This window comes from Panulirus ornatus, chromosome 2 (assembly GCF_036320965.1).
Source record: "Panulirus ornatus isolate Po-2019 chromosome 2, ASM3632096v1, whole genome shotgun sequence".
Classification (NCBI taxonomy): Eukaryota; Metazoa; Arthropoda; class Malacostraca; order Decapoda; family Palinuridae; genus Panulirus; species Panulirus ornatus.
Window position 1 is genome coordinate 74,048,242 of NC_092225.1, and position 26,874 is coordinate 74,075,115.

General features: G+C 39.4%; 1 protein-coding gene across 9 annotated transcripts in view; it reads left to right on the top strand.

The window, feature by feature from the left end:
* Window positions 1-26,874, top strand: part of LOC139757219 (ATP-dependent RNA helicase DHX30-like) — a 203,034-nt gene that overhangs the window by 152,902 nt on the left and 23,258 nt on the right. For 8 of the 9 annotated variants that reach the window (XM_071677402.1, XM_071677435.1, XM_071677454.1 and 5 more), the window contains 5 exons: window positions 2,106-2,848; window positions 7,057-7,261; window positions 13,946-14,169; window positions 19,478-19,716; window positions 25,861-26,071. In XM_071677402.1, coding sequence (XP_071533503.1) covers window positions 2,106-2,848; window positions 7,057-7,261; window positions 13,946-14,169; window positions 19,478-19,716; window positions 25,861-26,071 — 1,622 coding nt within the window. The remainder of the gene's footprint in view (window positions 1-2,105; window positions 2,849-7,056; window positions 7,262-13,945; window positions 14,170-19,477; window positions 19,717-25,860; window positions 26,072-26,874) is intronic. The other variant, XR_011714551.1, reaches the window with a different exon arrangement.

Here is a 26,874-nt window from a genome sequence, read left to right on the forward strand (position 1 = left end):
TATGTGTCGGAGGTGGAGGGAACGAGGAGAAGAGGGAGACCAAATTGGAGGTGGAAAGATGGAGTGAAAAGGATTTTGTGTGATCGGGGCCTGAACATGCAGGAGGGTGAAAGGAGGGCAAGGAATAGAGTGAATTGGAGCGATGTGGTATACAGGGGTTGACGTGCTGTCAGTGGATTGAATCAAGGCATGTGAAGCGTCCGGGGTAAACCATGGAAAGCTGTGTAGGTATGTATATTTGCGTGTGTGGACGTGTGTATGTACATGTGTATGGGGAGGGTTGGGCCATTTCTTTCGTCTGTTTCCTTGTGCTACCTCGCAAACGCGGGAGACAGGGACAAAGTATAAAAAAAAAAGTATGTTAAGTATACCAAGAAAAGTGTATGTAAGAGTGTTGATGGATAGAGTGATGGGAGTAACTGAATGCAGAATACATGCGGCGCAAGGGTTTCTTAGGAAAGGTAGGGGATATGTGGATCAGATTTATTGTGGTGAGAATGATTATGGAAAAGTATCCAGCAAAAGGTAAGAAGTTGTATGCAGGTTTTATGGATTGGAGAAAGCGTATGGCTGAGTCTAGATGAATGCTTGAGGGGATGTGTTAAGGATACTTGGGGTAGGGGGACAACTGTTGGATGGTTAAAAATCCTTTTATAGAGAAGCAAATGCATGTATTAGATTAGAAGGAGAGTTGAGTGAAAATTTTAGGCAGGGCTGTGGAATGTCACCATGGCATTTTAACATGTATATGGATGGATTGATTAGAGAGATAAAAGCAAAACAAGGGAAAGGGGGTGCAGATATGGAGTGAGGTGGTGAAGTATGGTGGCTAGTGACAAAACGGTTCAGAGATGATGCTGGGTTGTTTGCTGAAAATGAAGAGGAGTTGCAGAGGGTTTTAAGTGTGTTTCATGATATGTGTAACTGTACACAATTGAAAGTAAAAGTAAAGTAATGGCATTTGCATGGAAACTGAGTAAAAGTATAGATTTAGCAAAGCCATATAGAGTGAGAGATAAGATTGTACTAAACTTGTTATCGGTATGGGAGAAGAAAGGCTTGAAGAGGAGACAGGATATAAGTATTTGGGAGCCATCTTGTATAAGTTTGGTGATATAGTAGGAAAGATAAGGGAGAGAGCAGTACAAGGTAGAAGAGTCGTTGGTTTCATTAATAGAATAATGAAGAGTAGAGGTGTAAGTATGGAAGTGAAGAAAGAATTCAAAGGTAGCATAGTCTTCCCAGCCCTGACCTATGCAGCTGAAACATGGATGTGGAATTAGTCACAGAGGTCAAGAATCTAGGGTATGAAATGAGCTATTTGAGAGGAGCATTTGGTATGATTAGATGGAATGAAGAAAGAAATGAAGGGGTATATGGGAGATTGGTATGACAGAGAATGCAAAGGGAAATGAATTGTAAAGTGGTAGAGTTTGTGAACTGTAATACTTCAAGTCAGTTTAGGCATGCTGAAAGAATGCAGGATGGGGAATTTACAAAGAAAGTGTATGATAATGTTATTAAAAGGGCTGATATGAGAGGAATACCACCTGTGACATGGGGAAATAGAGTGGAAGAGTACTGGAGGAAGAGAAATAGTGGAAGAATGCTTGAACTAGTGTATCCGAGGGAGGCACATAAGAACTGGGATAAGGGGAAACTTTTTTATGTGGCCACCCCCTTGATGGGAGTTCTAGGAGGGAAGGGGCATCAGAGATATAGAAAGATAGCTAGATAGATAGATCACTAAAGGTGTATGTGATTTTTTATGGAAAGGCTACCTGCACTTGATTAGTGATATGGAATGGGATTTGAATGAAATGTTAATAGAATGATAACATTTACCGTATTCAGGTCAGCATAATGCAGCGGACATTCAAATGGTATTTTGTTGTTATTCACGGGTCTCTCAGTTTGCAGGGATTTTCAAGGTATTCTGAGAAGTTGCTGTGTACAAATGACCACAACACTGGGAAGAGAAGTTGAGGTAATCTCCTTACTTCTCTCACATTATTGTTTCTGTAGCCAGCTACAGCTAACTAGCCCAGTTATGTATAGCATTATTTTGCATTTGTATTATACTGATTTTTGAATTTCTTTTGCAGGTGGGTGAAAGTGTAGGCTATCATGTGCGCTTAGAATACAAACGACTTCGTGACCGAGGTGGTATTATGTTCTGCACAACAGGAATGCTGCTTCAGGGTATTAGCTGCAACCCTACTTTAGAAGGTGTATCTCATATCATAGTGGATGAGGTTCATGAACGAACAGTGCAGACAGACCTGCTGCTGATCCTGCTACACCGTTTAATACGGCATAATAGTAGCCTACGAATAATTTTGATGAGTGCTTCAGTTAGTACCAAGCAACTTCAAGAATACTTTGGTGAAGAGAAAACTATGCTTCTAGAGGTTCCTGGCACACTTTTTCCTCTTACCCGACATTACCTTCCCAATGCCATACTTACCCTAGGGATTAACCCAGATAGTTACAATTTAGAAAATCTTATGGAACCTGAATCCAGACCCACAGTCAACATTGACCTTGTTGTTGATGTCATCCATGCAATAGAACTCTCAAGACCTCCAGGAGCTATTCTTTGTTTCCTTCCTGGATGGCAGGATATCTCTCTAGTACAAAGAAGACTAATGGAAGACAGCATTTTAAAGGAGAATCTTTGGGTATTGCCTCTTCACTCAAACCTCACATTACAAGATCAGGAGTTGGTATTTAGATGCCCACCACAAGGGCAGCGAAAGGTGGTACTTGCCACAAATATTGCTGAAACCAGTTTGACAATAGATGATGTCGTGTTTGTGATAGACACCGGAGTTCATAAAGAGCACAGGTAAGTGTTTAAATAAGATACACTATTTAGCAGGAAGAAACTTTTATTTTTTTTCATATGTGTTTGCTATTTCCTACATCAGCCAGATAGTGCCAACTTTTCCATAGTTTCCACCAATCATTTCATATCCCCTGGTTCAGCCCATTGGCCGTATGTCTTCCCCTTTAAGCCACATTGCTCCAATTCACTTTATCCCTTGCATGCTTTGCACTTTTGTATATGTTTAGGCCACTATCCTTCACAGCATCTTTCACTATATCCTTTCACCCCTTCATGATTTCCCCCTTTTCCTTGTTCCTTCCATTTCTGATATGTATACCCTTCTAGTCATCCTTTCCTTCTTCATCCTCTCCATGTGTCCAAACCGTTTTGGCATACCCTCTCATCTCTCTCATACATGTTTCTCTAACTGTCATACCTCTCTGTTACCTCATCATTTCTTATTCAATCAACACTCCTCACATCATATATTGTTCTCAAACATTTAATTTTCAACACATTCACCCTGTCCTTTACATTTTTGTCGAAGACCCATGCCAAGCATCCATACTTCACCAACAGGACTACCATACCATCACACATACCCATCTTTCCTTTTTTAAGACAGTAACCTCTTTTTCCACAAATTTCTGAATACACTTAAGACCTTTGCCCCCTTACCCACCCTATGGCTCATTTCAGTTCCCATGGTTCCAGTTACTGCTAAAGTCACTTCCAGCTGTCTAAAACACTCCACTTCCTCTGTGTTATCTCCATTCAAACTCCAAATAACCTGTTTCTTTTAACTGTTAAAACAAATAACTTGCTTTTATTCACATTTACTCTCAACTTCCTCCTTTCACACACTCTCTCAGACTTAGATACTAGCCTCTGTAATCTTTGTCTTAGTTAACAAGCACTGGTCATCTGTGCTATGTACTTTTCTAAACCTTTCATCAGTTAGGCTATAGAGTTTCTTGATTGTTTGATCTCTGATGGTAGAGAATATTCTTCCTACAGCCTCCCTTAATTTTTTTATCAGTTTTTATGACCCAGGGTGTATTTTCCTGGGTCTTTTGGTCAACTACTGAAATTGCTCCTTTTGCATCTCTCTGCCTATTATTGTCAAGAGATCTTGTATGTGTTTTAGTCCTTTTCTTTGATTGAACAGCTCCTGAAATTGCTCTCTCTGCACCTACCTGTCTACTAGTTTTACTTGATTGTGTGTGTCTTTTAGTCCTTTCTATCTAACTGAACAGCCTTTAGGACATACCTTCTTTCCTCATATAATGTACCTTCTGAATCCTATCTGCAGTATTGAATTTATGTCTGCACCTTATTTTTCAGATCCCTAAGCTTCTTGCTCACTTTCATGTTACTTGAGTTCATTCCCTATTTTTTTTAACTTCCAGTAGTATTAACATCTGGTCATACTTTTTAAGTTTTCCTTGGTTCTTCTGTCATCTCTTCCTCATGTCACTTCCTTGTGGATCTTTTTATGACTGATTGGTCTTGATATATTCTTTTATATGGGTTCATCCCAAACTTTAGTCCAATTTCTAAAATTGTTTCTTAAGTACAGTATCTAGCTTTGTTAAAGTGTGTTGACAAGCTTGCAACTTTCATGTCTGAATTCTCTCCCTTCTTGAGAATCCTAATTTTATTTTTGTCCTTGGTTCAGGCAGTCTTAATAATCATAAACTGATCTCTCAAAATACTTCAAGTAAATAATGCTAGTGAGGAAGTTTAACACAAAATAGCCTCACTCCGGAGGAAAAATTAAATTTAACACAAAATATCCTCAATCATGAGGAGGATTTAAATCTTTTACTAACTTTGACATTGTTGCTTTTGGATTTTTGCTAAAGCTTATTTCCCATTTGTCAAGTCAGAGCTACACTTTTGTATAGTAAAATTTAGGTATACATGTTAACAACCCAATGTTAGTCACACTCTTAAAATTTTGATCTCATTTTTAAAACAATATTTACAGTGAATATATTCACTGAAGTTGGCAACACTCCAGGACATTTAATTTGAATCTGGGAAACATCCACTCCCAAGCCCTATTAAATTCCCCAGATTTTGCACATGCAAACATAATATCCATTGCACATGTAACTCAAGGGCTCTGTAACATTATTCACTTCCTCTGCCTGTACATAACAGGCTTCTTGAGCTGTTAGCCCTCCAAAATCTTGAAAATACAAGGAGCTGGCTTTCTTGGTGTGTGTGTGTGTGTTTGGTGAGCACAGAGGGCACAATTTCTTCACTTGCTCATTTTTTTTTCACCCATTAGTAAAGGAAGAAGTATTTGCCTATACTAATAACTAAGATTTTTGGAAAGTGAGATTTTCTTTTTGAGGTTTCTCCACATATGATTTACACTTGTGCACTCATATTTGTAAACTGTCTTTCATCATTGCACCCATTATATTTTCTTTACCTAAATATTGCTTTTCTGTATCATATCAAGCATCATCCTTAATGGTTGTGTGATATGCTGTATGGTGATAAAATATTCCACCATTAAATTACCATTTTGCTGTAGTTCCCAAAATACTTTAATCCCATTATTCTGCAGAGGCACAATCAGCGAATTTGAGGTATTTTTTTATTTTTATTTTTTTATTATACTTTGTCGCTGTCTCCCGCGTTAGCGAGGTAGCTCAAGGAAACAGATGAAAGAATGGCCCAACCCACCCACATACACATGTATATACATAAATGCCCACACATGCACGAATACATTTCAACGTATACATACACAGACATTACACATGTACATAATTCATACTGTCTGCTTTCATCCATTCCCGTCGCCTCCCCACCACACATGAAATAGCATTCCACCTCCAATTTGGTCTCCTGCTTCTCCTTGCTCCCTCTACATCTGACACATATGTCCTCTTTGTCAATCTTTCCTCATTCATTCTCTCCATGTGACCAAACCATTTCAACACACCCTCTTCTGCTCTCTCAACCACACTTTTTATTACCACACATCTCTCTTATCCTTTCATTACTTACTCGATTAAACCACCTCACACCACATATTGTCCTCTAACATCTCATTTCCAACACATCCACCCTCCTCCGCACAACCCTATATATAGCCCATGCCTCACAACCATATAACTGTTGGAACCACTATTCCTTCAAGCATACCCATTTTTCCCTCGGAGGTAACGTTCTTGCCTTCCACACATTCTTCATTGCTCCCAGAACCTTCACCCCCTCCCCACCCTGTGACTCACTTCTGCTTCCATGGTTCCATCTGCCACTAAACCCAATCCCAGATTTGTAAAACACTTCTCTTCCTCCAGATTTTTCCATTCAAACTTACCTCCCAATATACTTGTCCCTCAACCCTACTGAACCTGATAACCTTGCTCTTATTCACATTTACTCTCAGCTTTCTTCTTTCTCACACTTTACCAAACTCAGTCATCAACTTCTGCAGTTTCTCACCTGAATCGGCCACCAGCGCTGTATCATCAGCAAACAACGACTGACTCACTTCCCAAGCCCTCTCATCCACAACAGACTGCATACTTGCCCCTCTCTCCAAAACTCTTGCATTCACCTCCCTAACCACCCTGTCCATAAGCAAATTAAACAACGATGGAGACATCTTGTACCCCTGCCGCAATCTGACATTCACTGGGAACCAATCACTTTCCTCTCTTCCTACTCCTGCACATGCCTTACATCCTTGGTAAAAACTTTTCACTGCTTCTAGCAACTTCTCCCTCACCATATACTCTTAATACCTTCTACAAAGCATGTCTATTAACCCTATCATATGCCATTTTCCATAAATGCTACGTACAAATCCATTTGTTTTTCTAAGTATTTCTCACATACTTTCTTCAAAGCAAACACCTAATCCACACATCCTCCACCACTTCTGAAACCACACTGCTCTTCCCCATTCTGATGCTTTGTACATGCCTTTACCCTCTCAATCAATACCCTCCCATATAATATCCCAGGAATACTCAACAAACTTATACCTCTGTAATTTGAACATTCACCTTTATCCCCTTTGCCTTTGTACAATGGCACAATGCATGCATGCATTCCACCTGTATTTATATAATTTTCCGAGGGCTTTGTGAGTGAGTGCATGTAGCAAGAGGGTATCTTTAATATACATACACATTTTAGCATATGAATACATTTTGTATTAAAGAATATATTCTGATACTAATAATTCTCTTCACTAGATACAATATTAAGAAAGACCTGACTGTGCTTGGAAACCATTGGATTTCTAAGTCAAACAGTCAACAGCGAGCTGGTAGAGCTGGTCGAGTCCAACCTGGTGAAGTTTTTCATCTTTATTCAACTCATGTTCATGATGAAATGGATCAGTATCCAGTTCCTGAAATTATGAGAATTCCTTTAGAGCATGTCATTCTTCAGTGTAAGGTAAGGATAATTACTGATTTATGTATCTGATAAACCAGAAATAGAGTTTGAAGTTTGAGTGCAAAATTCTTTTAATCCCTCATTAAGGTTTCAGGTATAAGTTTTCATGCACACTTGAGGCAGAGTTGCAAAATATTAGAGCAAGTAATTGGAAGTATTTTGTTCTAATTGACTTGTACATAATTTTCTTATTAAAATGATGTACAAAACTCAACTCAGGTGAGTTGTGTGGTAATTTTGTAAGTGTTTTCATCTCGGACAAAGATTGTTACTAATGGTTTTACATCAGAAATATGTTACTGTATCTTCTAAGTGTGATACAGCAAATGTTCTGTTATGTAACATGAGGGTGCAGATCTTGTACATGTTTCCTGGATATCTCCATGTATATTTTCCCATATATGAAAAATGTTAAGGCTACAGTGTCTCTGAAAAACATTTGGAATACTACTGCAAGTATTAATTGCTGTATATTTCACCTCGAGGTGGAGGCAGCCATTTCAAGAAAGTTGGTCCTAACATGAAGACAAACACTTCCCCAAAAGGGATCCTCATATGAGGTCATCCACTCCATAGAAGGTCATCACACGAGTTCAACTGCCTTGTAGGTGTTACCTGTTTATTTATAATTTAGATTGAAAATTGATGCACTTAGAAGCAAGTTTTTCTAAGAAAGATGAAAAACAGAATATTTTTTCAATATGATTATTATGGACCCCCCAACTCCCTTTATGGGGTTCTCCAGTTTTACTCATGTGTTACAGTTAGTAATAGGGAAATTATATATGCCTTTGTAATGAGAAGTTCTTCAATGGGATTGTTCTCCTTTTTGTCCAGTGACAGTGATACCTAATCAAAGGTGACTTTTCACTCTTAATCCAGTCTCATGCAGGCAGAGTCAGGTGACACCAGAGAATGTGAAATATAGCTTTGCTATGTAAAGGATTTTTGGGGTAAGTAGCCAAAATTTAAGGTGGAAATTGAAAAGGTAAATGTAAGTCATCTTGTTTGATGAGTTTTGAAAGAATAGGTAGTCTCTATTTATGTTTTCTTGTCAAGATTGGGTGTACAGCAGTAGAATGGCCATGAATGAGTTATTAAGGAAGTGCATCTACGTAAGGTGTTTTTTGTACCTTGCCAATATTATTCACTGGTTAGTGACCTTCTTAACCATGAAATGTTTAAAAAAACAACACTTCATGTTTCATGATGCACAAAAGGAAAAGCCAAGGTCCTTTTGTTTTCTTTTCTTCATGTCAGCTAATTGTTTCTTAGGGTGTGGATGAAGATGCAGTGGTCTAAAAGACACCTCTTATGGTTTTCTTGAGACTCTTAATGTAAATATCTTCTGGGATATGGAACCTGTTGACATACATTATAATGAAATATGAAGGAATTAAAACATAAATAGACAATTGGTTCTTTTAGGGAATGACCATGGTAATAGAAGAGATAAAGCAGATTTTTTTCTTTTATTCTCATTTGTTTGTAATTTCCCATGTATTGAGGTAACACTAGGAACAGATGAAGAAAAGCCTGCTTTGCTCACATTTACTCTGTAGGTGTTATGTATAGTGCACCAAAACCAGAGTTCCCTACCCACAGCCAAGGTCCACAGACCTTTATGTTGTTTTACAAGACTATCATATTCTCTGGTTCAACCTACTAACAATATGTCCTCTTTGTACCACATTGCTCTGGATTGCTGTATCTCAGTTATGCCCCACACACTCCTGTGTGTTCAAGCACCAGTAACTCAGTCTGTTTTACTCAATTCTTTCATCTCCTCAGTCTCCCCTTACCCCTTGCTCAATTCATTTGTCTCTTCAGTCTCCCCCTACCCCTTGTTTCCTCCACTTGTGACATTTATTCTTTTAGTTTCTCTTTACTCATGCTCTCCATGTGTACAAACGATTGCAGCATACCCTGTTCAGCTCTTGTTAAGTCATACTCAGTTGCTACCATACCTCTTCTATATCCCTGATGCCTTTTCCATTTTAGAACTCCTTCGTAGGGGTGGCCATGGCAATAGTTTCCATAACTAGTGAACTCCAGTGCCACTTGTTAGCCATTAGTTCCTCACTCCTAAAAGGCCACTGGCAGAGGGCAAATCTAGCTCAGTGATTGCAGAGGCCCCTACCTAATGTTCCTACTGACAACTTTTATGTAATACTGCCTGATATTCCTACCTACTACTTCTATCTGTTGCTCCTACTATTTTGCCAAAAGGCAGGGCTAGCACATAGCACACACTGCAGGAAATTTAGAGATATGAAGAATGAGCTGTATGAGTTAAGTGTTGTGAAGTGTTATGTGTGACAAGGATAGATTGTATGTTTGTGGACAGAATGCCAGTGGTCCATGTGTGCCTGAGGCATTACTATCATTCCTTATACAGTCAACCTTCCTCGTACTACAAATTGTCCTCAAACATTTCATTTCCAACACATCTGTCCCACAATTTACACCCATTCATCACTGTTGGGACCATTGTGCCATCAAGCATACCCATCTTTATTTACCCTCACAGATATAAACCTCCCTTTCTTCACATTCCTAAATGCATTCAGAACTTTGCCCCCCCCTCACTCACCCTCAGCACCCAGTTCTTCAAGATGAAAATTTACCTCCCTCACCACCCCATCCATACACAGATTAAACATCCATGGTGCCCCGAGTTGCAGACTCATCTTTACCTGGAACCACTTACCTCCTCCCTTTCTACACATAGCCAGGCATTCCAGTGGTATCCAATTAGTCTTAGCTACTGTTTCTCATGTGATATCATATTAATGGTAGCTAATTTGTTTCTCACTTATGAACTCTTCAGTAGAGGTGGCAAGATTAGGTTGGATCAGATAGCAGACCCTTTGAGTGGTACTGAACTTGTTGGTTACATAATTGTTGTTTGGAATATAGAATTTGCATTATGTTATTATTGCATTGTCTCTTTCCACATCCAGGCCCCACAGAACTTTCCATGGTTTACCCCAGACGCTTCACATGCCCTGGTTCAATCCATTGACAGCACGTCAACCCCGGTATACCACATCGTTCCAGTTCACTCTATTCCTTGCACGCCTTTCACCCTCCTGCATGTTCAGGCCCCAATCACTCAAAATCTTTTTCACTCCATCATTCCACATCCAATTTGGTCTCCCACTTCTTGTTCCCTCCACCTCTGACACATATATCCTCTTGGTCAATCTTTCCTCACTCATTCTCTCCATGTGACCAAACCATTTCAAAACACCCTCTTCTGCTCTCTCAACCACACTCTTTTTATTAACACACATCTCTCTTACCCTATTATTACTTACTCGATCAAACCACCTTACACCACATATTGCAGTCTGTTGTGGGTGAGAGAGCTTGGGAAGTGAGTCAGTTGTTGTTTGCTGATGATGCAGCACTGGTGGCTGATTCATGTGAGAAACTGCAGAAGCTGGTGACTGAGGTTGGTAAAGTGTGTGAAAGAAGAAAGTTGAGAGTAAGTGTGAATAAGAGCAAGGTTATTAGGTTCAGTAGGGTTGAGGGTCAAGTCAATTGGGAGGTAAGTTTGAATGGAGAAAAACTAGAGGAAGTGAAGTGTTTTAGATATCTGGGAGTGGATTTGGCAGTGGATGGAACCATGGAAGCGGAAGTGAATCATAGGGTGGGGGAGGGGGCGAAAATTCTGGGAGCCTTGAAGAATGTGTGGAAGTTGAGAACATTATCTCGGAAAGCAAAAATGGGTATGTTTGAAGGAATAGTGGTTCCAACAATGTTGTATGGTTGCGAGGCGTGGGCCATGGATAGAGTTGTGCGCAAGAAGGTGGATGTGCAGGAAATGAGATGTTTGAGGACAATATATGGTGTGAGGTGGTTTGATCGAGTAAGTAATGTAAGGGTGAGAGAGATGTGTGGAAATAAAAAGAGTGTGGTTGAGAGAGCAGAAGAGGGTGTTTTGAAATGGTTTGGTCACGTGGAGAGAATGAATGGGGAAAGATTGACCAAGAGGAGATATGTGTCAGAGGTGGAGGGAACGAGAAGTGGGAGACCAAATTGGAGGTGGAAAGATGGAGTGAAAAAGATTTTGAGTGATCGGGGCCTGAACATGCAGGAGGGTGAAAGGCTTGCAAGGAATAGAGTGAATTGGAAGGATGTGGTATACTGGGGTCGATGTGCTGTCAATGGATTGAACCAGGGCATGTGAAGCGTCTGGGGTAAACCAGGGAAAGTGTGTGGGGCCTGGATGTGGAAAGGGAGCTGTGGTTTCGGTGCATTATTACATGGCAGCTAGAGGCTGAGTGTGAACGAATGGGGCCTTTTGGTGTCTTTCCTAGCGCTGCCTCGCACGCATGAGGGGGGAGGGGGCTGTTATTCCATGTGTGGCGAGGTGGCGATGGGAACAAATAAAGGCAGACAGTATGAATTATGTACATGTGTATATATGTATATGTCTGTGTGTGTATATATATGTGTACATTGAGATGTATAGGTATGTATACACAGCTTTCCATGGTTTACCCCAGACGCTTCACATGCCTTGATTCAATCCACTGACAGCACGTCAACCCCGGTATACCACATCGCTCCAATTCACTCTATTCCTTGCCCTCCTTTCACCCTCCTGCATGTTCAGGCCCTGATCACACAAGATCTTTTTCACTCCATCTTTCCACCTCCAATATATATATATATATATATAAGTTTGTTGAGTATTCCTGGTAAATTATATGGGAGGGTATTGATTGAGAGGGTGAAGGCATGTACAGAGCATCAGATTGGGGAAGAGCAGTGTGGTTTCAGAAGTGGTAGAGGATGTGTGGATCAGGTGTTTGCTTTGAAGAATGTATGTGAGAAATACTTAGAAAAGCAAATGGATTTGTATGTAGCATTTATGGATCTGGAGAAGGCATATGATAGAGTTGATAGAGATGCTCTGTGGAAGGTATTAAGAATATATGGTGTGGGAGGCAAGTTGTTAGAAGCAGTGAAAAGTTTTTATCGAGGATGTAAGGCATGTGTACGTGTAGGAAGAGAGGAAAGTGATTGGTTCTCAGTGAATGTAGGTTTGCGGCAGGGGTGTGTGATGTCTCCATGGTTGTTTAATTTGTTTATGGATGGGGTTGTTAGGGAGGTAAATGCAAGAGTCTTGGAAAGAGGGGCAAGTATGAAGTCTGTTGGGGATGAGAGAGCTTGGGAAGTGAGTCAGTTGTTGTTCGCTGATGATACAGCGCTGGTGGCGGATTCATGTGAGAAACTGCAGAAGCTGGTGACGGAGTTTGGTAAAGTGTGTGGAAGAAGAAAGTTAAGAGTAAATGTGAATAAGAGCAAGGTTATTAGGTACAGTAGGGGTGAGGGTCAAGTCAATTGGGAGGTGAGTTTGAATGGAGAAAAACTGGAGGAAGTGAAGTGTTTTAGATATCTGGGAGTGGATCTGTCAGCGGATGGAACCATGGAAGCGGAAGTGGATCATAGGGTGGGGGAGGGGGCAAAAATTTTGGGAGCCTTGAAAAATGTGTGGAAGTCGAGAACATTATCCCGGAAAGCAAAAATGGGTATGTTTGAAGGAATAGTGGTTCCAACAATGTTGTATGGTTGCGAGGCGTGGGCTATGGATAGAGTTGTGCGCAGGAGGATGGATGTGCTGGAAATGAGATGTTTGAGGACAATGTGTGGTGTGAGGTGGTTTGATCGAGTAAGTAACGTAAGGGTAAGAGAGATGTGTGGAAATAAAAAGAGCGTGGTTGAGAGAGCAGAAGAGGGTGTTTTGAAGTGGTTTGGGCACATGGAGAGAATGAGTGAGGAAAGATTGACCAAGAGGATATATGTGTCGGAGGTGGAGGGAACGAGGAGAAGAGGGAGACCAAATTGGAGGTGGAAAGATGGAGTGAAAAAGATTTTGTGTGATCAGGGCCTGAACATGCAGGAGGGTGTAAGGAGGGCAAGGAATAGAGTGAATTGGAGCGATGTGGTATACCGGGGTTGACGTGCTGTCAGTGGATTGAATCAAGGCATGTGAAGCGTCTGGGGTAAACCATGGAAAGCTGTGTAGGTATGTATATTTGCGTGTGTTGACGTATGTATATACATGTGTATGGGGGGGGTTGGGCCATTTCTTTCGTCTGTTTCCTTGCGCTACCTCGCAAACGCGGGAGACAGCGACAAAGTATAATGAAATAAAAAATAATTTAACTTTTCGAGGTGGAGCTGACTAATTGGAATTAAAACTTGATGTCAGAAGGTATGTGGGTTGTTAACTTCACACTGTTACTTCCATTGCTCTTTTCATGATATAAAGTTAGTTTTTGGATGAGATCCTTTCATAGGAGAGACTTGTCCTTTTATTTCTCGTTCTTCCTTTTATTGTTCAGAGTAACACTCTTAGCTTTGCCTTTTGCTTTCTGTTGGGCTGGTTAACTGTAAGACTCTCCAGTGCATCTGACTCTTGGGCACTGATGTGCTGAATGTCCATGAAATGAAAAAAAAATGAAATGTATCCTGAGTATCTTCATCATAAAGGAGAGTGAAACTACTGATATCCCTTCTAATAGACTAGGAAAAATACTTATCAGCTTACTGAAGCAAATAGAATAGCATGATTGATGTCTTTGATATAAAGACACTCCATGCAATGCAGTACACTATTAAAGGCAATTTACTATGAATGTTGAATTGATTGATAATGACTTTTTTCAGTCTCACTGTGGAGAAGAAAGTGCATTAAGTTTTCTCTCGGATGGGCTTAGCATTCCTTCTCGGAGGTTGATCTCTGCAGCTTTAAACACACTAGAGAAATTGGGCATGGTAAAATCAGACCATAAACAGTCAACTGAAATCCTAACTGCTCTGGGACATCGTGTTGTGCATTTTTCAACTACACCTCACCTGTCAAAAGCCCTTGTTTATGCTTCTGTTTTCAGGTAGGTATATGATACATTTCTTTGGCATAAGCATTAGTCATAAGATCTCATTTAATTATTTATTTCAAATAATGCTTTTGCTTATCTAACACTCAATTGAGTAGACATACAGTAACTGAAGTACACATAGCAAATAGCATTCCTTAGTGTGTGCTGATTTGGAGCTCTGAAGTGTTAAGCTAGCCTCAGCCTATATAGTTTTTTAATTCATAAAAGTATAATGATTAATTGTTGTCATTAAAGGCTTATCCCCTTTTTTGCAATGTGATTATGGACACTCGAGTTATCGTAAATGTTATGAAATAAGACAGCATAAATTCCCAGTGGCAGAAGGGGCAGCTGTTTGGATGTCTGATCAGTACAGTGGAAGTGAGGGTGAAGATTTGTGGAGTTTTTTGGTAAAAAGGAAATGAATTGGATGAGAAAAGGGTGGTGAAAGAGAGTGAGCTTTTAAAAGAGTCGTTGTGTGAAGGAATAGAATGGCAAAAGTTGAGAGTAAACAAAGGTTGGGGAGTAGGCGAGGAATGGATAGTAATTAGAGAAGCAGTGCTAGTATGTGTAAGAGAAGTGTGCAATATATAGAAGGTGGGAGGTGGGCAGGTGAGAAATGGTAGTGAGTGGTGGGATGACAAATGAGATTTGGGATAAGCGAGTATTAGCATACTTCAGGGAGAGTGAAATGTTTTGGAGGGAGGTTAATAGAGAAAAAGAAAACAAATGGGAACATCTGTGAATGGGACAAATTGGGAAATGGAGGTAGACAGTTATGAGGTGAAAAGGAGATAGAATGAGTATTTTGTTTGAAGGATTATTGAACATGTTTGATGATAGGGTGGCAAAGGTTGTTTTGAGGTAAAAAAAAGTATGAGAAGTGAAAGAGTCATGGAAAGTGATTTGGTTAAAAGAGAAGAGGTGTTAAAAGCCTTGCATAAGATGAAATGTGGCAAGTTGGCGTAAGTGGATGGTATTGCATTGAATTTTTTAAGAAATAGGATTGACTGTGTTGTAGATTAGTTAGTTAGGATTTTTGATATATTTATGGATCATGGTGGGGTGCATGAGGACTAGTGCAGTGTCTGTATAGTGCCACTGTATAAAGGCAAGTTGAAAAAGGTGTGTTTGGATTACAGAGGTATAAGTTTGTTGAATGTACCTGTGAAGTTGTAAGGAAGAGTAGCAATTGAATGGGTGGTGACATGGACAGACCATGAGATTGAGGAGGAACATTGTGGTCTCAGGTGTGGTAGAGGATGTGTAGATCATATGTTTACTTTGAAGAATGTGTTTTAGAAATACTTAGAGAAACAGAAGAATTTGTATGTGGTATTTATAGATCTGGAGAAGCATACAAGAAGGTTGATAGAAATGCTGTGTGGAAGATGTTACTATTATATGGTGTGCGAAGGAAGCTCTTAGAAGTAGTAGTGAGTTTTTAGTAAGAGAGTAAGGCATTTGTGCAAGTAGGTAAAGAGGAAGGTGAATGGTTCTAGGTGGAGGTGGGTTTGTGGCAGGGACATGTGATGTCACCATTAATTTATTTGTGGATGGGGTAGTGAGGAAGATATATGCAAGGGCTTTGGAGAGAAAGAAAGGTATGCAGTCAATAATGGGTTAGGGGGCTTGGGAAATGATTCAGTTGTTTGCTGCCCATGATACAGGGCTGGTGGCAGATTCAGGTGAGAAGCTGGAGGACTTGGTGTCTGAGTTTGTGAGTGTGTTTGAAAGGAAATAGTTGAGAGTAAATGTGAGTAGAAGCATGGTTATTAGGTTTTGCATTGTGAAGAGACAGATTAGTTGGAGCATAAGTTCGAATGGAGAAAACTTGAAGGAAGTAGTCTGTTTCAGATACCTGGGAGTGAACCTGGCAGTAAATGGAACCATAGAGGCAGAGGTAAGCCATAGGGTAGGTGAGAGGGGGAAAGGTTCTGGAAACATTCAGGAATGTGTGGAGAGAAAGGTCACTATCTGGGAGAATGAAAATGGGTATGTTTTAAGGTTCTAATGATGTTATATGGTTGTGAAACATGGGCCATAGATGGTGAATATGTTGGATATGAAATGTTTGAGGACGGTATGTGGTGTGAGGAGGGTTGATGAAGTAAATAATGATAGGGTAAGAGAGAGATATAGTAGTAAGAAGAGAGTGGTTGAGAGAGCTGAATAGGTTGTGCTGAAATGGTGTGGACATATGGAGAGAATGAGTGAAGATCGGTTGACAAAGAGGATATATGTGTCAGAAGTGGAGGGAATGGACAAGGGGGAAACCAAATTGGAGATGGAAAGATGGAGCAAAACAGATTTGAGTGCTTGGGACCTCCTTGCTGGAAGGTGAAAGGTGCGCATGGTATAGAGTAAATGAAGCCTCGTCTTCATTTGTTCCTAGCACGTACCTTGCTAACGGAAACAGCAGGCATGTGTGAAAGAAAAAAGTTTTCAAAAATGACTTATTGAATATAGTGACTAACCTAGAATAGTATATATAATGACTGACCTAGAACTATTGAATATAGTGACTAACCTAGAATAGTATATATAATGGCTGACCTAGAACTAGTGGATATATATTTTAGGACCCCATTTGCAGCACACTGTAATGTGTTTATATATCTTCTGTATGATATTTTACAGAAATAGAGAATAAGATGGAGACAAATTTAGGAGCAGGAAAGGGAAAGAGGGTGGGAGTTGGAAAGAGATAAAGGAGATAAAACATTGAAAAGGGATTTTTAGAGAGGAAAAGAGACAGAGAAAGGGGAAGTGAAAGAAAAAATATGATGGAGTCTAAAGAAAATAAATGAAAATATGAATTCTTGTTGATTAGAAGAAAAGATGTAAATTGTTAAGTATGAAAAATGTTTCTCTCATGTAGTGCACTGTGAGCCTTCAGGGAATCTCTAAAATCTTTGAGTTAGAAACCTCTTTATCCCCAAGCCTTTGGAAAGGTAAATGTCTCTCACACCTCATGATCTACTTAATTATTGCTAGCCTGGGCTTGGCCTGGGTTTACCCACAGACTAGTCAGCAACTTCTATTCAGTGATGGCATCATTGTCCCCTTGCACTTGGTACCAACTTGCCTCGTAATGATTTTAGGAGCAAGACATCAACATAGTGAGAATGCTCCTTCCTTCATTTGCTTTCCCAGTAATGACTAGACAATCAAAGCCTGCCCCTAATGTGAACATGGTGACCTCACCCACATATAGGATTAGGATCCTCCTGTTGGGTGCTTTTCTGTTCAGGCAAGGAGGCCCTTTCATAGCATCCACTTACTTTTGAAATTCATGTGTTGGACCTTGTGCATAACTTTTTTCTCTGAAAAAAAATAAAATGGTGAATACCACATTGTTACCATATGGATAGACATTTGAAGGAAACATCCACATGTTTATTTGATATATATTAAGAACTTTAGCAAAGAATGCAGAATTCTTCAAAAGACAGATTGGGAATGATAAGAATCTATTATCCAGAGGCTAAAGTAGAAGACCATCCCCAATGATACCAATGATATCACAAGGAACACTACCAAAGATGATTTGTATTCTGTGAAGGCTTGCTTACAACTGTGAAGAAGAGTCTTAAGAAATAAAAGTGCAGGAATGAGGAGTTAATTCAAAATTTTAAAGATAACAATAGAAGACTTGTAATATATGGGATACTCCCAGGGTATTATTCTATCAAGTTTGTTTTCAGCCAGATTGTAGGTTTTAACATTAACAAAAGGATAAAAGAAATATGCTCTTGAAAGGAGAATATGGACATTCTCAGTCAGGGAGAAACTCTGCAAAAATTGAACTTTATATACTCAGGATTTATAGTAAATGCATGCAGTTGGTGTGGCCTACATAGGTAGAGTACCTGAGAATAACAGAATATGCTTAACAGACAGGGTCTTGGAATTTAATGACCTTTGAAAAGTTAACATATAAGCACTCAGGTTGGGGAATAAATTTTGCATTAAGATATTTATTTATATTTTGCTTTGTCGCTGTCTCCCGCATTAGCGAGGTAGCGCAAGGAAACAGACAAAAGAATGGCCCAACCCACCCACGTACACATGTATATACATACACGTCCACACACGCAAATATACATACCTATACATCTCAATGTACACATATATATACACACACAGACATATACATATATACACATGTACATAATTCATACTGTCTGCCTTTATTCATTCCCATCGCCAACCCGCCACACATGAAATAACAACCCCCTCGCTCCGCATGTGCACGAGGTAGCGCTAGGAAAAGACAACAAAGGCCACATTCGTTCACACTCAGTCTCTAGCTGTCATGTAATAATGCACCAAAACCACAGCTCCCTTTCCACATTCCACATTAAGATAAAGAAAGGAATCTTTTCTCCTGTTTGCTGAAATAACACAGATTCTGTTTCCTTTTTTGTTTTAATGCAGAGCATTGTATCAGATCAAGTCAGGATCACCAGTGTTAAGAAAATGGGCAAACCTTTATTGCTGTGACATCTTGTGAAAAATTATATATTATTAAACTTGATGAAATATGATCGAAAAAGACAAACAAAAGCAAAAACCAAAACATTCACACTAGATGCCTTTTCTTGCGTGAGCAAGGTAGTGCAAGGAACAGACAATGAACGGCTTTATTTGCTCACATTCACTTTCTAGTTATTCTGTATGATGCACTGAAACCAGTTGCCAGTTTTACATGAATTAATTAAGATAAATGATTGTATTACATATGTTAATGCAGATAACCCAGATATGAAAGCAGTATTTGAGGCTTAGATGAATGTAGGAAAGATCACATTCTGCTGAAATGGAAATCTTAGGGCATAGCATTTAGACTAAGGATAAGCTACACAAGAAAGTTGTACCTCTTTAATCTGGCAGCCTTGGGACCTGGCCATTGCTGGACTACAGGAAATGCTGGAAAACAGAAATTGACCCCTAAGTCATACACAGACGATAATCTGATCTCATAGTACTCACACACAGAAGTTCCTTTATCTAATTTTTTCTGTAACTCCACTTTTTAAGGCATAGATAATGATGTATGCTTACACTTATTAGCATTAGCACCATCTTCTGCACCTCTTGACTGCAGTGTAAACTGATTTTGGCACTTTAGTGCTGCCCTGGTGGCAGATCCACAAACTGATAACTAATAGCAGCAGATTCAAAACATGCTAGACCACAGAGTGGTACCACCTGTATGAGGAGGAAGGAGTGTTTACACTTATGGTGACGAGAGAATGGATATGGTATAGGTTGAATGTTTCATATCGGAAAATTTTGTAATTGCCAATTTTTTCAGGTGTTTAGATGCAGTTCTTACAATATCGGCCATCTTGAGTGGTGGTCGAGGTATCTTCCAAAAGAACATTGAAATGCGAGCACGTATAAGAGCAGCAAAAGTCAAAGTTAATCCCACCAGTGACCTTCTGGCAATGCTGGAACTTGTAAAAGAATGGAAAGAATTAGAAAGCTACAGTGAAAAAATTCTGTTTTGTAATGATCATAATCTCATTCATAGATCTTTACTGTTTAATGAAGGTAAGTGATTTGATGAATGTACAGGCTTTGTTATCTCATAAATGACCTACTTGCAGTGTCTTTACATATGCATGGCAAAGTTGTATGATTTTACCTTGTACTTAGTATTTCATTTTGAATTTCAGGGGAATTATATTAGATTCAGGTACAGACACATTTATGCTCATAAACTGTTAGTCAAGACAAGGATAGTGCTTTGATGCCTCATCTGAAGCAGCTGATTCAGATCCACAAGTAGACAGAATTAGTATGTACATTTTGACCTTAAAATATAGAGGCATGGCTTGAATTTTTTTTCAGTATATCAAAATGTTTTAGGTTTTGATTTGATTGGTAAAAAGCATTGAGAGAGGGATTTTGTTTTGAATATTCAGGATCCCCTTAAAAAAGAATCGTGTTGTATAACCACATGAAGTGGTTAGGGGAAAGCATGGAAAGGTCTGAGGAGCCTGATTGTGGACATGGGCTCAGGTTTCAGTGCATTATTCATGACATCTAAAGAGTGGATGTGAGTGAATGAGGCCATTTCTTGTTTTTTCTGGTGCTATTTCATTGATGAGGGTAATGGCACATATATGAAAGATGAATAAATGCTTAATTATTGCTCATAATTACAATACTTAAAACAGTTGTTTGACCACAGTGGTTGCCATTCATTACCCTTTACTATACTCACCTGGTCAGTACGTTTTTATGTTATAATGATTTTTACACAGTGTCCTTCAGAGACATCTTTCCTTGCTCCTTACTTATGATAAGGGAAATAATCCCTCTATAAATGCATAGTTATTGCTCATGATTGTACTACTTATGAATTTTGTTTGACTTGAATGCTTACCATTCATATACATATTTTTTTTAATTATACTTGATCGCTGTTTCCTGCATCAGTGAGTTAGTGCCAGGAAACAAAGAATGGCCTATCCAGTCATATACACATATATGTACATAAACACCCATACATGCATTTATAGATACATATACATATCAACATGTACACATATACACACACGTACATATATATTTATTTATTATACATAATTGCTGTTTCCTGTGTCAGCTAGGTAGTGCCAGGAAACAGACGAAGAACAGCCCATCTACTCATAGACACATATGTATACATAAGCACCCACATACACATGTACATATGTATATATACATTAATGCCCACATACACACATATGCATACATATACATGCACATATGCAGACATTACATACATATACATGTACATATTCATATGTGCTTGCCTTAATCCATTCCTGTCGCTGCCCCGCCCCACAGGAAAACTGCATCGCTATCCCCTGCTTCAGGGAGGTAGTGCCAGGAATACAGACAAAAAGGCCACATTTGTTCACACTCAGTCTCTAGCTGTCATCTGTAATGCACCGAAACCACAGCTCCTTATCCACATCCACAGACCTTTCCATGGTTTACCCAAATGCTTCACATGCCCTGGTTCAGTCCATTGACAGCACATTGACCCCAGTATACCACATTGTTCCAATTCACTCTGTTCGTTGCACGCCTCTCACCCTCCTGTATGTTCAGGCCCCGATCGCTTAAAATCTTTTACACTCCTTCCTCCTCCAATTTGGTCTCCCATTTCTCTTTGGTCCCTCCACCTATGACACATATATCTCCTTTGTCAATCTTTCCTCTCTCATTTTTTCCATATGTCCAAACCATTTCAACACACCTTCTTCTGCTCTCTCGATCATACTCTTTTTATTTCCACATATCTCTCTTACCCTTTCATTACTTACTCGATCAAACCACCTCACACGACATATTGTCCTCAAACATTTCATTTCCAACACACATTTCCAACACAGCCACCTTCCTCTGCCCAACCCTATCTATAGCCCATGCCTCACAACCATATAACATTGTTGGAACTACTATTCCTTCTCCAAGATAACATTCTCGCCTTCCACACATTCTACATCACTCCCACCGCTGCAGATCAACATTCACTGGGAACCAATCACTTATCTCTCTTCCTACTCGTACATTTGCCTTACATCCATGGTAAAAACTTTTCACTGCTTTTAGCAACTTACCTCCCACACCATATACTCTTAAAACCTTCCACAAAGCATCTCGATCAACCCTATCATATTCCTTCTCGAGATCCATAAATGCTACATACAAATCCATTTGTTTTTCTAGGTATTTCTCACATGCATTCATCAAAGCAAACTCCTGATCCACACAGTCTCTACCACTTCTGAAACCACACTGCTCTTCTCCAGTCTGATGCTCTGCACATGCCTTCACCCTCTTAATCGATACCCTCCCATGTAATTTCCCAGGAATACTCAACAAACTTTTGCCTCTGTAGTTTGAACACTCACCTTTATCCCCTTTGCCTTTGTACAGTGGCACTATGCATGCATTTTGCCAATCCTCAGGCTTTTCACCATGATCCATTCATACACTGAATATCTTTACCAACCAGTCAACAACATAGTCTCCCCCTTTTTTTAATAAATTCCACTGCAACACCATCCAAAGCTGCAGCCTTGCCAGATTTCATCTTCTGCAAAGCTTTCACTACCTCTTCTCTCTTCACCAAATCATTCTCTCTAACCCTCTCACTTCGTACACCACACTTACCCAAATACCCTATATCTGCCACTCTTATCATCAAAAACATTCAACCAACCTTCAAAATACTCACTCCATCTTCTCACTCCTTCACTGCCTGTTATCACTTCCCCACTTGCTACCTTCACTGATGTTTCCATTTGTTCTCTTGTCTTATGCATGTTATTTACCTCCTTCCAAAACATCTTTTTAATTCTCCCTAAAATTTAATGATACTCCCTCACCCCAACTCTCATTTGCCCTCTTTTTCAACTCTTGCACCTTTCTCTTGACCTCTTGCCGCTTTCTTTTATACATCTCCCAGTCATTTGCAGTAGTTCTCTGCAAAAATCATCCAAATGCCTCTCTTTTCTCTTTCACTAACAATCTTACTTCTTCATCCCACCACTCACTACCCTTTCTAATCTACCCACCTCCCACTTTTCACATACCACATGCATCTTTTGCGCAAGCCATCACTGCTTCCCTAAATACATCCCATTCCTCACCCACTCCCTTCACATCATTTGCTCATACCTTTTGCCATTCTGCACTCAGTCTCTCCTGGTACTTCCTCACACAAGTCTCCTTTCCAAGCTCACCTATTCTCACCACTCTCTTCTCCCCAACATTCTCTCCTTTTCTGAAAGCCTCTTCAAATCTTCACCTTCATGTCCACAAGATAGTGATCAGACATCCCTCCAGCTGCCCCTCTCAGCACATTAACATCCAAAAGTCTCTCTTTTACGTGCCTATCAATTAACATGTAATCCAATAATGCCCTTTAACCATTTCTCCTACTCACATATGTATACTCATGTATATCTCTCTTTTTAAACCAGGTATTCCCAATCACCAGTCTTTTTTCAGCACACAAATCCGCAAGCTCTTCACCATTTCCAATTACAGCACTAATCACCCCTTTACACCAATTATACGCTCAACTGCCACTTTACTAACTTGCACATTTAAATCATCCATCACTATAACCTGGTCTCATACATCAAAGCTGCTAATACACTCACTCAACTGCTCCCAAAACACTTGCCTCTCATGATCTTTCTTCTCATGACCAGGTGCATAGGCACCAGTAATCACCCATCTCTCTCCATCCACTTTCAGTTTTACCCATAACAATCTAGAATTTACTTTCTTACACTCTATCACATACTCCCACAACTCCTGCTTCAGGAGTATTGCTACTCCTTCCTTATCTCTTGTCCTCTCACCAACCCTGACTTTACTCCCAAGTCTTTTCCAAACCACTCTTCCCCTTTACCCTTGAGCTTCATTTCACTCAGAGCCAGAACATCCAGGTTTCTTTCCTCAAATATACTACCTGTCTCTTCTTTCTTCTCATCCACACACATTCAGACAACCCAATCTGAGACTTCAAGGAGGATGAGCACTCCTCACCTGACTCCTTCCGTTTCTCCTTTTAGAAATTTAAATATGCATACACAGACATTTACATATATACACTTGTACATATTCATACTTGCTTGTTCCCATCCATTCCTGGGGAAGAAAGAAACAGCATTGCTAACTTTCCCCCCCCCCCCCCCCCCCTCTCTCTCTCTCTCTCTCTCTCTCTCTCTCTCTCTCTCTCTCTCTCTCTCTCTCTCTCTCTCTCTCTCTCTCTCTCTCTCTCTCAGCGAGGTATATATATGATACTTTATAATATGCTTGTCAAAATATTTTGTGCTATTATTTTCATTATTGCAAAGTTCCCTCTAGAAGTATTTTACTTAACTCCTGAATCCAAATATATTGTTATACTAACAAAAGCAATGGAGATATTTAGGAGAAAGTGAGAGGGACTGATGCATGGCCAATATGCAGGAGAAAGTGAGAAGAACTGATGTGTGGCCAATATGTGGAAGAAAGTGAGAACTGATGTGTGGCCAAACCAGCCAAGCTGCCAGCACAAAATCCTGTACCATGGGGCCTGTGTCAGTAGGCACAGTGTTGAGATTTCATTATCCATGCCCAAAAGTGTTAAGTTAGTCAGCGGGATAAGAGACGGGATATTAATTCTTTCCCACAGTATATTACATGACTAACAGGAAAGTTGTCATGTATTATTCTGAAAGGCTAGACTGAGAATCTGCTACATAGGGGTCAAGTTGAATTTCTGTGACTCAGAATTATGTACTGCTGAGAGAAGTGTTTAGGAAGGGAGGCTGCTTTGCTGTTGTTATGTGACTGGTGCTGCCATCTGCAATCTCACATGATTATAGCAGCCATATGATAAAAGGCACAAAAATAAAATTACACTTTTAACTTGGCTGACAGCATAAGAAATTTGCTAGAAAAGCAAAAGGGAGGAAAAGAATTTTTAGGCAGACTGCTGGTAAAGAAACCTTAATCACATAGGCCCTAGATGTATAAATTTCCATTATATGTGAAAATATTGGAAACTTGTTCCACCCAACAAAAAAGTTAGCTTTCATAAAATGATGTAGTACACGTACTGTTGGAGAAAATTTTCAACAAATGTTGCAAATGGAGAAAATAGGTGTGCAGTATGGAGAGTGGTTTAGCTGTTTGCTAAATCTACATTTGAGCTTGTGCCATTTTTCTGAAAGAGATAGTGGCAAGTAATCATAGGGGATCCTATCCCTAGGGACAGATGATGTATTTACGTACAGTTTATTACAGGAAGAGAGTGGAGGGTCTCGTATGCCTGATTCCTCTTAGGAAGAAACATATTTATTGAGGAAATCAGAAAACCATGTTTATTATGTACTGTGACATATTGATTGTAACAGATCTACATAATTCACAAGTAGTGTGTGTGGTGCAGTTTGATTACCTTATTATGAAAATAATATGTAACTAGCTTTTCCTCTTCTACACGTAGTATGTTTACTGCTCTGTGGTGTTTACACAGGGTCTTAGAGTAACACTTAAAAAGATTGAATGAGAATCAATATGAAAGTTTTTTCTTTCTTTCTTTTAAACTATTCGCCATTTCCCGCGTTAGCGAGGTAGCGCTAAGAACAGAGGCCTGGGCCTTTTTTGGAATATCCTCAACTGGCCCCCTCTGTTCCTTCTTTTGGAAAATTTAAAAAAAAAAAAACGAGAGGGGAGGATTTCCAGCCCCCGCTCCCTCCCCTTTTAGTCGCCTTCTACGACACGCAGGGAATACGTGGGAAGTATTCTTAATCCCCTATCCCCAGGGATAAAAGTGACTCACTAAAAATTGATTTATTTTCATAACAGTGCATTTTTATAACGCATTTAATTGGTACATTGTTGATGGTTGTTTTATATAATTTTTCAAGTTAAATCATGCTTGGGACTGTAACTACTAGCTAGACTGTGAATAAAATAAGGCATTAATGCTAATGAAGTAGATACATTATGTATTTTCATCAGTAATCAACTCTTAAAATAGATATGAACTCATAAATAAGTAAAAACATCTGCCTGTAGATTAATTTGAAGAAATACCATGCCATGATAAATCAGTAAATATTTAGCATTTTCTAAATCTAAAATGCCATGATTGATACTGTTTTGTCACTGACTTTCATTCTTTTCCTTTTGCAGGCATAAAGCATGTTTACAGTAACCACTTACATGATGGATTACTACTGGATGAAAATATTTCATCTCAGTTTTCCTCATGGAATGCCAATAGCCACAATGGACAACTAGTTCTGGGTGTCTTGTTGGCAGGGATTGGGCAGGTCTTGCACCTACAGAAAGGTACATTTTCAAAGGGCATCCTCAGTTCTGATAGTTACATCATAAAGAATGAGTAAGTAATTATTGTGTCTAATTCATTATTGCTTTAAATCCAGACATGTAGCTAGCTGACTTATATATAATATGGTTACATTTCATGGTTTAGCACAAGAGTCCTTTCATTTGAGTGGTAGAATAATGGTTGATGAGTAGAATAATGTATAAGAATTATAAACAAAGTTACTTTTATCTAAAAGGTATAGAAATCAAGTCATACTTGGTTTTGCCACTGTCACTGTATTTTTGTAAGATCGTCACCCTTAAAATCAAAGATGAGCTAACACTGCCTTTAAGTTTGAAAGAAGGCTAAATGGTTTTAGATTTATTATTCTTATTTTGAATTAGTGTATAGTTAATATTTGGTAGACAGCCAACGACCAGGGAAGTATATTACCAGTACTGCCCGCCTGGGTATCAGGAGGGTTAATGACATCTGCATTGTGAGCCAGGTAGCTGTCTTTTCTTTCTGCCTCACTAATGTGTGGACTACTGGTATTCTGTCCACAAGCATACGATTTTGCCGTGTCATATGTAACACTTGACAACACTTAACTCATGCGGCTCTTTCCTCATAACTCTAAATGGTAGGAGCAATAGAAAGAAGTAGTAGGTAGAAATATTTAGGCAGGATTATTAGGTAGAAACATTAGTTAGAAGCAGTAGGTAGGAGCATTAGATAGAAGTAGTCGTGAGGAACATTAGATGGGAGCCTTCGCAAACACTATGCTAGACTTGCCTTCTGTCAGTGGCTTGTTAAAGATGAGACACTAAAGGTTAAGAGGCAGCCCAAGAGTTATTTACTTGTGGAGACTGTGT